This window comes from Aegilops tauschii, chromosome 5, assembly GCF_002575655.3.
Source record: "Aegilops tauschii subsp. strangulata cultivar AL8/78 chromosome 5, Aet v6.0, whole genome shotgun sequence".
Lineage (NCBI taxonomy): Eukaryota > Viridiplantae > Streptophyta > Magnoliopsida > Poales > Poaceae > Aegilops > Aegilops tauschii.
The window spans coordinates 528,744,550-528,756,608 of record NC_053039.3 but is presented as its reverse complement, the minus strand read 5'-3'; the positions used below and the strand labels follow the sequence as shown (position 1 = coordinate 528,756,608).

Here is a 12,059-nt window from a genome sequence, read left to right as displayed (position 1 = left end):
CCCTCGTCGGCAGCCCGGTACTCTTCTGGCCCAACTCTTTTACTCCATTGCCTTCTTCTGGTCCAAAAATAAGTTCCGTGAAGTCTCAGGTCAATTGGACTCCGTTTGGTTTTCCTTTTCTGCGATACTAAAAAACAACGAAAAAACAGAAACTGGCACTGGGCTCTAGGTTAATAGGTTAGTCCCAAAAATCATATAAAATAGCATATAAATGCATATAAAACATCCTAGAAGGATAATATAATAGCATGGAACAATCAAAAATTATAGATACGTTGGAGGCGTATCAGACGCCGTGCGGGACCTTGTCCGAGACTGCAACGCCACCATTGTGTGCCTCCAAGAGACTATGCTCGAACGCGTCGAAGATATTCTGATCGCAAGCATGATTGGTCCCTCTTTTACTGCAAACTACCAGGTCCTCCTGGCTGTTGGTTCAAGGGGGGGCATGATCATGGCAGTCTCCGACGCTTACTTCAGGCTTTCAGACTTCCAGCCAACGCAAGGATCCATTTCGGCCACCATCACCATGCTGGCTGATGGCCTCGACTGGACCCTGTCACGCGTTTATGGCCCTCAGGGGGAACAAGAGAAGCTGCTTTTCATAAACGAGCTCAGGGGGCTGAAGTATGTTGTGAAGCCTCGGTGGCTCATTCATGGTGACTTCAACCTGATCACCAAAGCGGCTGACGGGAACAACCAAAACATCAACAACCGCCTCATTGGCAGTCTCTGTTCCGCGCTAAATCACCTGCAACTTAAAGAGATGCGGCTCTCAGGCCGAAAATTCACATGGTCCAATGCTCAAGAGAGCCCGGTGCTAACAAAGATAGATCATTTCTTCCACTCTGATGATTGGGATGGGCTTTTTCCCAATGCTCACCTTCAAGCATCTCGTCAGCCTGCTCGGATCATGCCCCACTGTTCCTCCAAGGGGATACTAAGGTGCGTCGGCGCCCGTCCTTCAAGTTTGAAGAGTTCTGGCTTCGACTACCAGGTTTTAAGGAAATGGTGGCCACGGCCTGGAATAAACCAGTACAGTCAACCAACGCAATCTGCAAGGTTCACATCAAATTGGCATGGACTACAAAGGTTCTCAAGAAATGGCAAAGAGATACAGTTGGAGTCCTCAAAACTCAGATTGAAATAGCAAAGGAGGTAATCTGGAGGCTTGACCTAGCCGAGGAGGGGAGGTCTCTCTCCCCAGCAGAACTGGGGCTCAGGCGCAGGCTTAAGCTTTCTTATCTTGGTCTTCTATCCTCCCAGAAGGTTAAGCTGCGCCAGCATGCACGAATCACGGGTATCAGGCTTGGAGACGTCAACTCAAAGTTTTTCCATGCCAAGGTGAATGGGCACCGGCGGAAAAACTACATTCAGACGCTGCACTCGGACCACGGGGTTGTCATCACGGCCGAAGATAAGGAACAAGTGCTCCTTTCCCACTTCCAAGACCATTTGGGTACCCCCACGCCCTAGAACTCAAGCTTAATTTGGGACAACCTGGAGATAACTTCGCATGATCTCTCGGAGCTTGATGCACCTTTCGATGAGGATGAGATAAAAGACACGGTTTTTTCGCTGCCCTCCGTCAAAGCGCCTGGCCCAGATGGGTTTATTGGAGCGTTCTTCAAAGCATGCTGGGAGATCATTCGAAGTGACGTTGTTCAAGCAATCCTTCAGCTTGCTAACCTCTGCGGAGACGGTGCCTCTCTCATCAACTCAGCGAACATCATTTTGCTCCCAAAGAAAGGAGACGCTCATGTGGTCGGGGACTACAGAAATCAACCTCATCCATAACCTTTCCAAGATCTTCTCCAAGCTCCTAGCCAACAGACTGGCCCTAATCCTGCCAATACTGGTCTCCAAATGCCAAAACGCTTTCCTGCAGAAGCGCTCCATCCATGACAACTTCTTGCATGTCCAGAATCTCATAAAGGACCTGCATTGTCAGAACATCCTGGGCCTCTTCCTCAAGCTTGACATTTCGAAAGCCTTTGACTCCGTTAATTGGGCCTTCCTGCTTGAGGTCATGCAACACCTCGGTTTTTGGCAACGGTAGCGGGACTGGATCTGTCTCTCCCTGTCTTCTTCTTCATCAAGATTGCTGCTTAATGGAAACCCCGGAAGGAAGTTCAGATACGCAAAGGGCCTCCGTCAGGGCGACCCAGTATCTCTGATGCTTTTCATCCTGGCCATTGACCCTCTTCAGCAGATCCTCCAGCTCGCCTCCCGACATGGCATCCTCAAGCCCATTCGTGCAAGGACGGCCAGATGCAGGATTTCCCTTTACTCCGACGATGCGGGCATTTTTGCGAACCCAGACAAGGATGAGCTTCATGCAATTTCTGCAATTCTGAAGACCTTTGGGGAGGCAAGCGGACTAATCACAAACTTGAGTAAGACTGAGGTCTTCCCGATCAGATGTGTCGGCATTGACCTCCAGGATGTGTTGTCAGTCTTCCCGGCCAAGATCGCCACCTTCCCGAGACTCTACTTGGGGCTCCCCCTACATTATCGCTGTCTTAAAGGGATTGATCTGCAAACCTTCATCGATAGGTTTGCGGGCAGACTTCCGGGATGGAAAGGAAAACTGCTCAACAAGCCTGGCAGGGTGGCACTCGCACAGTCTGTCCTCACGGCCATGGCCACCTTCCACATCACAACTCTCAACCTGTCAAAGGGGACCCTGAGGAAGATTGACAAAATCATTCAGGCCTTCATCTGGCAAAAAGAGGACCAATCTCAGACCTCGAGAGGAGACTCCCTTGTTAACTGGAAGACCGTCTACTGCCCGAGGCATTTGGGCGGTCTTGGGATCATGGACCTAGAGAGATTTAGCCGTGCCCTGCGCCTCCGGTGGCCGTGGTTGCAATGGACCGATCCAGAGAGGCCGTGGGTGGGATCAAAGTTGCCGTGTGACCAAGTAGACATGAACCTCTTTCGTGCGTGTACCTCGCTACGCTGGGCAATGGGCAAAAGACACTGTTCTGGCATGACAACTGGACCGGAGACGGTCCACTCAAGCTTCTAGCTCCAGAGCTTTACAAGATTACGTCCAGAAAGAACAGATCGGTGCACAACGAGCTAATGAACGAGAACTGGATCTTGGCGGTGGCCAGACTTTAGACCATTCAGCAACTGGGAGAATTCGTGTCTCTCTCGAATCAAATTAGTCAGATCACCCTCCTTCCTGCCCAGGAGAAAACATCCACTGGAACTTAACCACCTCTAGGGCATACTTTGCTGCCTCTGCCTACAGCGCACAATTCTTTGGCTCCTACTCACGTTTCGACACGGCCAAGGTTTGGTCCGCAAACGCTGAGCCCAAATGCAAGTTCTTTTCCTGGCTAGCTCTACACGGAAGAATCCTCACTGCGGATATGCTGGCTGTGAGGAGATGGCCTCATGACCTGAGGTGCCTGCTTTGTCTTCAGCAGCCAAAAACAACAACTCACCTCTGCAAGGACTGTCCCTTCACGGTGGCTGTCTGGAACCAGGTGAACACATAGACAAATGAAGGCATTCCAATCTCGGGCTTCCTCCTGGAGCCAGGAAACTTGTCCGACTGGTGGGACAAGACACTGAATTCACAGTCCAAACAGGTGCGTAAGAGGCGCAGTGGGAGAATCATGTACACACTATGGTCGATTTGGAAGGAGCAGAATAGATGTTTGTTCACTGGACTGCGGCTGACGCACCGCGAGGTGGCGGCACTTGCCCTAGGCACAATCAATCAGCGCGACCTGGCGTTTGCTAGCAGCCTGTCAATCGTGGGCATTGGCTAAACTAGTTTCTAGATCGGTCTTTTTGCGGTTTCTGAGACGTTCCCTAAAAACGCCTGCCCCTCCGTAAATTGCGTCCTTTCTCCATCCCTTCTATAAGAAAAAGGCAGTGCTCCTGCCGGTTCCTCAAAAAATAAATGAAATGGATGGCGAAGCAATCATTGGAAAAAAACTTAGTAATTTTATTGTTTGCACATAACTATGAATCCCCGTGACCCACTCACACTCAGCGTATGCCATAAGCCCGTACAAAAATATGCTTCAAAACTTTCCTCAATCCTCATTTACAAAGTCTGGTGTAAACTGCAAAAGCTATTGTTAGAAGGGGGCCAGCAATAAAAATTTAGTCATGGTTTTTAGTGTGAAAGCTGGATAGTATTTCAGTTCAAATGGCATCCACAATCCTACATCCATATTTTGGGCATGGAGTCAATGTTTACCAATTATCAAGTGCTGGTCTCAGCTTCAATCCAGTAATTTGCTCATTTCGGTTAATCGTTAATTTATGGGTATCACTACTTCTTGTAGTTCTGCATAGACACTAAGTTTCTCAGTTTTATATCATTTATTTTCTTCTCTTTTGATGTAGATATAAGTTCATCTGCTAAATAAGCTCAAAGGAGTGTTGTCATTAACAACAACAACCAAAAAATCAAAGGAGATAACCTTGTTAGGGGATGACCACAATTGTACTACCTGATGACCTGGTGGTGCAGATCTTCTCTCGGCTACCGCTGAAGTCCTTTTGCCGTTTCAGATGTGTCTCCAAATCTTGGCTTGCCTTTTCATCTGATCCGCACTACCGCCAGAAGCTCCAAAGAACTCCTGTCGGTCTCTGATACGTCTCCAACGTATCTATAATTTTTTATTTTTCCATGCTATATTATATTCTGTTTTGGATGTTTAATGGGCTTTATTATACACTTTTATATTATTATTGGGACTAACCTATTAACCGAAGGCCCAGCCCAGAATTGCTGTTTTTTGCCTATTTCAGAGTTTCGCAGAAAAAGAATATCAAACGGAGTCCAAACGGAATGAAACCTTCGGGAACGTGATTTTCGGAACGAACGTGATCCAAATGACTTGGACCCTACGTCAAGACATCAACCAGGAGGGCACGAGGTAGGGGGCGTGCCTACCCCCCGCCCCCCCCCCCCCAGGCGCGCCCTCCACCCTCGTGGGCCCCATGTTGCTCCATCGACGTACTTCTTCCTCCTATATATACCTACGTACCCCCAAACTACCAGATACGGAGCCAAAAACCCAATTCCACCGCCGCAACTTTCTGTACCCATGAGATCCCATCTTCGGGCCTTTTCCGGAGCTCCGCCGGAGGGGGCATCGATCACGGAGGGCTTCTACATCAACACCATAGCCTCTCCGATGATGTGTGAGTAGTTTACCTCAGACCTTCGGGCCCATAGTTATTAGCTAGATGGCTTCTTCTCTCTTTTTGGATCTCAATACAATGTTCTCCCCCTCTCTCGTGGAGATCTATTCGATGTGATCTTCTTTTGCGGTGTGTTTGTTGAGACCGATGAATTGTTTGCTCGTGTGTTGGATTGCTTGCTTGTCACGATGGCTCAAGATAATATTAAATTGTGTGACTTCACCAATACCAACAACAATGATTTCCTTAGCACTCCGATTGCTCCTCTTACCGATATTGAATCTTGTGAAATCAATACTGCTTTATTGAATCTTGTCATGAAAGATCAATTCGCCGGCCTTCCCAGTGAAGATGTCGCTACCCATCTAAATAGTTTCGTTGATTTGTGTGATATGCAAAAGAATAAAGATGTGGACAATGATATTGTTAAATTGAAGCTATTTCCTTTTTCGCTTAGAGATCGTGCTAGAGCTTGGTTTTCGTCTTTGCCTAAAAATAGTATTGATTCTTGGAATAAGTGCAAAGATGCTTTTATCTCTAAGTATTTTCCTCCCGCTAAGATCATCTCTCTTAGAAACGATATTATGAATTTTAAGCAACTTGATCATCAACATGTTGCACAAGCTTGGGAGAGAATGAAATTGATGATACGTAATTGCCCTACACATGGTTTGAATTTGTGGATGATTATACAAAAAATTTATGTCGGGTTGAATTTTGCTTCTAGAAATCTTTTAGATTCGGCCGCGGGAGGCACTTTTACGGAAATCACTTTAGGAGAAGCTACTAAACTCCTAGATAATATTATGGTTAATTATTCTCAATGGCACACCGAAAGATCCACTAATAAAAAAGTGCATGCGATAGAAGAAATTAATGTTTTGAGTGGAAAGATGGATGAACTTATGAAATTATTTGCTAATAAAAGTGTTTCTTGTAATCCTAATGACATGCCTTTGTCTACTTTGATTGATAATAATAATGAATCTATGGATGTGAATTTTGTCAGTAGGAATAATTTTGGTAACAACGCGTATAGAGGAAACTTTAATCCTAGGCCGTATCCTAGTAATTCCTCTAATAATTATGGTAATTCCTACAACAATTCTTATGGAAATAGATACCTTCTGAATTTGAGACTAGTGTTAAAGAGTTTATGAATTCGCAAAAGAATTACAATGCTTTGCTTGAAGAAAAGTTGCCTAAGATTGATGAATTGGCTAGGAACGTTGATAGAATTTCTCTTGATGTTGATTCTTTGAAACTTAGATCTATTCCTCCTAAGCATGATATCAATGAGTCTCTCAAAGCCTTGATAATTTCCACTGACGAGTGCAAAGAAAGAACCGCTAGGATGCGTGCTAAGAAAGATTGCTTTGTGAAAGCGTGTTCTTCTAATTTTTATGAAAACAAAGATGTAGATCTAAAAGTTATTGATGTGTCTCCTATTAAATCTTTGTTTTGCAATATGAATCTTGATAATGATGAGACTGAATATGATCCACCTTTACCTAGAAGGCGTTCCAAAAATTCGGAGTTTTTAGATCTTGAGGCTAAAATTGATAAAAGTGGGATTGAAGAGATCAAAACTCTAGATATTAATGAACCCACTATTTTGTATTTCAAGGAATTTAATTATGATAATTGCTCTTTGATAGATTGTATTTCCTTGTTGCAATCCGTGCTAAACTCTCCACATGCCTATAGCCAAAATAAAGCCTTTACCAAACATATCGTTGATGCTTTGATGCAATCTTATGAAGAAAAACTTGAGTTGGAAGTTTCTATCCCTAGAAAAATTTATGATCAGTGGGAACCAACTATTAAAATTAAAATTAAAGATCATCAATGCTATGCTTTGTGTGATTTGGATGCTAGTGTTTCCACAATTCCAAAAACTTTATGTGATTTGCTAGGTTTCCGTGAATTGGATGATTGCTCTTTAAACTTGCACCTTGCGGATTCCACTATTAAGAAACCTATGGGAAGAATTAATGATGTTCTTATTGTTGAAAATAGGAACTATGTGCCCGTAGATTTTATTGTTCTTGATATAGATTGCAATCCTTCATGTCCTATTATTCTTGGTAGACCTTTCCTTAGAATGATTGATGCAATTATTGATATGAAGGAAGGAAATATTAGATTCCAAATTCCGTTAAGGAAAGGCATGGAACACTTCCCTAGAAAGAAAATTAAATTACCATATGAGTCTATTATGACAGCCACTTATGGATTGCCTACCAAAGATGGCAATACCTAGATCTATCCTTGCTATTATGCCTAGCTAGGGGCGTTAAACGTTAGCGCTTGTTGGGAGGCAACCCAATTTTATTTTTAGTTTTTTTTTTTACTTTTTGCTTCTGTTTAGGAATAAATCTTTGATCTAGCCTCTGGTTAGATGTCTTTTTATGTTTTAATTAGTGTTTGTGCCAAGTTTAACCTATAGGATCTTCTTGGATGATAGTTATTTGATCTTGCTGAAAATTCCAGAAACTTTCTGTTCACGAAAATAATTGTTAAAAATCACCAGAACGTGATAAAATATTGATTCCAATTGCTTCTGATCAATAAACAAATTTTATTGGTCGTCCTATTTTGGTAGATTTTTTGGAGTTCCAGAAGTTTGCGTTAGTTACAGATTACTACAGACTATTCTGTTTTTGACAGATTCTGTTTTTCGTGTGTTGTTTGCTTATTTTGATGAATCTATGGCTAATAAAATAGTTTATAAACCATAGAGAAGTTGGAATACAGTAGGTTTAACACCAATATAAATAAATAATGAGTTCATTACAGTACCTTGAAGTGGTCTTTTGTTTTCTTTCGCTAACGGAGCTCACGAGATTTTCTGCTGAGTTTTGTGTTGTGAAGTTTTCAAGTTTTGGGTGAAAGATTTGATGGATTATGGAACTAGGAGTGGCAAGAGCCTAAGATTTGGGATGCCCAAGGCACCCCAAGATTATCCAAGGACACCTAAAAGCCAAAGCTTGGGGATGCCCCGGAAGGCATCCCCTCTTTCGTCTACTTCCATCGGTAACTTTACTTGGAGCTATATTTTTATTCACCACATGATATGTGTTTTGCTTGGAGCGTCTTGTATTATTTGAGTCTTTATTTGTTAGTTTACCACAATCATCCTTTCTGTACACACATTTTGAGAGAGTCACACTTGATTCGGGATTTATTAGAATACTCTATGTGCTTCACTTATATCTTTTGAGCTATATAGTTTTGCTCTAGTGCTTCACTTATATCTTTTAGAGCACGGTGGTGGATTTGTTTTATAGAAACTATTGATCTCTCATGCTTCACTTATATTATTTTGAGGATCTTAAAATAGCATGGCAATTTGCTTTAATTAATATCATGAGAAATTTGATACTTGATAATTGTTTTGAGATATAAAGGTGATAATATCATAGTTGTGCTAGTTGAGTAATTGTGGAATTGAAAAATATATGTGTTGGAGTTTTTGATTCCCGTAGCATGCACGTATGGTGAACCGTTATGTAACGAAGTCGGAGCATGAGGTAGGTATTTATTGATTGTCTTCCTTTGTGTGGCGATCGGAATCGCGCGATGGTTAACTCCTACCAACCATTCCTCTAGGAGCATGTGTAGTAGTACTTTGCTTCGAGGGCTAATAAATTTTTGCAATAAGTATATGAGTTCTTTATGACTAATGTGAGTCCATGGATTATACGCACACTTACCTTTCGGCAATTTTCTAGCCTCTTCGGTACCGTGCATTGCCCTTTCTCACCTTGAGAGTCGGTGCAAACTTCGCCGGTGCATCCAAACCCCGTGATATGATACGCTCTATCACACATAAACCTCCTTATATCTTCCTCAAAACAGCCACCATACCTACCTATTATGGCATTTTCATAACCATTCCGAGATATATTGCCATGCAACTTTCCACTGTTTCGTGTATCATGACACGCTCCATCATTGTCATATTGCTTTGCATGTTCATGTAGTTGACATTGTATTTGTGGCAAAGCCACCGTTCATAATTCTTTCATACATGTCGCTCTTGATTCATTGCATATCCCGGTACACCGCCGGAGGCATTCACATAGAGTCATATTTTGTTCTAAGTATTGAGTTGTAATTCATGAGTTGTAAGTAAATAAAAGTGTGATGATCATCATTATTAGAGCATTGTCCCAAGTGAGGAAAGGATGATGGAGACTATGATTCCCCCACAAGTCGGGATGAGACTCTGGACTGAAAAAAAAGAGGCCATAAAAAAAGAGAAAAGGCCCAAATAAAAAATTAAAAAATGAGAGAAAAAGAGAGAAGGGACAATGTTACTATCCTTTTACCACACTTGTGCTTCAAAGTAGCACCGTGATCTTCATAATAGAGAGTCTCTCATTTTGTCACTTTCATATACTAGTGGGAAATTTCATTATAGAACTTGGCTTGTATTTCCAATGATGGGCTTCCTCAATTGCCCGAGGTCTTCGTGAGCAAGCAAGTTGGATGCACACCCACTTAGTTTCTTTTCGAGCTTTCATACACTTATAGCTCTAGTGCATCCGTTGCATGGCAATCCCTACTCCTCGCATTAACATCAATTGATGGGCATCTCCATAGCCCGTTGATTAGCCTCGTTGATGTGAGACTTTCTCCTTTTTTTGTCTTCCCACATAACCCCTACCATTACCTTATTCCACCATAGTGTTATATCCATGGCTTGCGCTTATGTATTGCGTAAGAGTTAAAAAGGCTGAAGCGCGTTAAAAGTATGAACCAATTGCTTGGCTAAAACTAGGGTCGTACATGATATGAATATTTTGTGTGGGGAAGATGGAGCATAGCCAGACTATATGATTTTGTAGGGATAACTTGCTTTGGCTATGTTATTTTGATAAGACATAATTGCTTAGTTAGTGTAATTGAAGTATTATTGTTTTTACGTCAACATTAAACTTTTATCTTGAATCATATCAAATCTGAACATTCGTGCCACAATAAGAAGAATTATATTGAAATTATGCTAAGTAGAATTCCACATCAAAAATTCTGTTTTTATCATTTACCTACTCGAGGACGAGTAGGAATTAAGCTTGGGGATGCTTGATATGTCTCCAACGTATCTATAATTTTTTATTGTTCCATGGTATATTATATTCTGTTTTGGACGTTTAATGGACTTTATTATACACTTTTATATTATTTTTGGGACTAACCTATTAACCAGAGGCCCAGCCTAGAATTGTTTTTTTGCCTATTTCAGAGTTTCGCAGAAAAAGAATATCAAACGGAGTCCAAACAGAATGAAACCTTCGGGAACGTGATTTTCGGAACGAACGTGATCCAGAGGACTTGGACCCTACGTCAAGACATCAACCAGGAGGGCACGAGGTAGCGGGGCGCGCCTACCCCCCCCCCCCCCCCGAGGCGCGCCCTCCACCCTCGTGGGCCCCACGTTGCTCCACCGACGTACTTCTTCCTCCTATATATACCTACGTACCTTCAAACTACCAGATACGGAGCCAAAAACCTAATTCCACCGCTGCAACCTTCTGTACCCGTGAGATCTCATCTTGGGGCCTTTTCCGGAGCTCCGCCGGAGGGGGCATCGATCACGGAGGGCTTCTACATCAACACCATAGCCTCTCCGATGATGTGTGAGTAGTTTACCTCAGACCTTCGGGTCCATAGTTATTAGCTAGATGGCTTATTCTCTCTTTTTGGATCTCAATACAATGTTCTCCCCCTCTTTCGTGGAGATCTATTCGATGTAATCTTCTTTTGCGGTGTGTTTATTGAGACCGATGAATTGTGGGTTTATGATCAAGTTTATCTATGAACAATATTTGAATCTTCTCTGAATTCTATTATGTATGATTGGTTATCTTTGCAAGTCTCTTCGAATTATCAGTTTGGTTTGGCCTACTAGATTGATCTTTCTTGCAATGGGAGAAGTGCTTAGCTTTGGGTTCAATCTTGTGGTGTCCTTTCCCAGTGACAGTAGGGGCAGCAAGGCACGTATTGTATTATTGCCATCGAGGATAACAAGATGGGGTTTATATCATATTGCATGAGTTTATCCCTCTACATCATGTCATCTTACTTAAGGCATTACTCTGTTCTTATGAACTTAATATTCTAGATGCATGCTGGATAGCGGTCGATGTGTGGAGTAATAGTAGTAGATGCAAGCAGGAGTCGGTCTACTTGTCTCGGAGGTGATGCCTATATACATGATCATACCTAGATATTCTCATAACTATGCTCAATTCTATCAATTGCTCAACAGTAATTTGTTCACCCACCGTAATACTTATGCTCTTGAGAAAAGCCACTAGTGAAACCTATGGCCCCCGGGTCTATTTTCCATCATATTAATCTTCCAACACTTAATTATTTTTATTGCCTTTTATTTTACTTTGCATCTTTATCATAAAAATATCAAAAATATTATCTTATCATATCTATCAGATCTCACTCTCGTAAGTGATCGTGTAGGGATTGACAACCCCTTATCGTGTTGGTTGCGAGGATTTATTTGTTTGCGTAGGTACGAGGGACTCGTGTGTGGTCTTCTACTGGATTGATACCTTGGTTCTCAAAAACTGAGGGAAATACTTACGCTGCTTTACTGCATCACCCTTTCCTGTTCGAAGGAAAACCAACGCAGTGCTCAAGAGGTAGCAGTCTCCTCTACCAAAAAGGTGAGCATGGCACTCCCATCCTTCTGGCGGGACTTCCCTCAGGTGATAGGGATATTGATACGATACTTAGCTTTGTGCCATATTGTGGGCATCCCTTAGAGCTTATGGACTGCAGTAATGGCCTACTTCTTTGTTATCATTATGATACGCACTACAAAGAAATTTCTGACGCTATCGTGTGCAATCCAGCAA

General features: G+C 42.5%; 1 protein-coding gene across 1 annotated transcript; it reads left to right on the top strand.

Annotated features, from left to right (window-relative positions):
- Positions 1–385: 385 nt before the first annotated feature.
- Positions 386–3,031, top strand: LOC141023108 (uncharacterized). Its single transcript, XM_073499430.1, has 4 exons — positions 386–997; positions 1,093–1,428; positions 1,889–2,026; positions 2,210–3,031. Exons 1-4 carry the CDS (start codon positions 386–388, stop codon positions 3,029–3,031), a joined length of 1,908 nt encoding a protein of 635 aa, XP_073355531.1.
- The last annotated feature ends 9,028 nt before the right edge of the window (positions 3,032–12,059 follow it).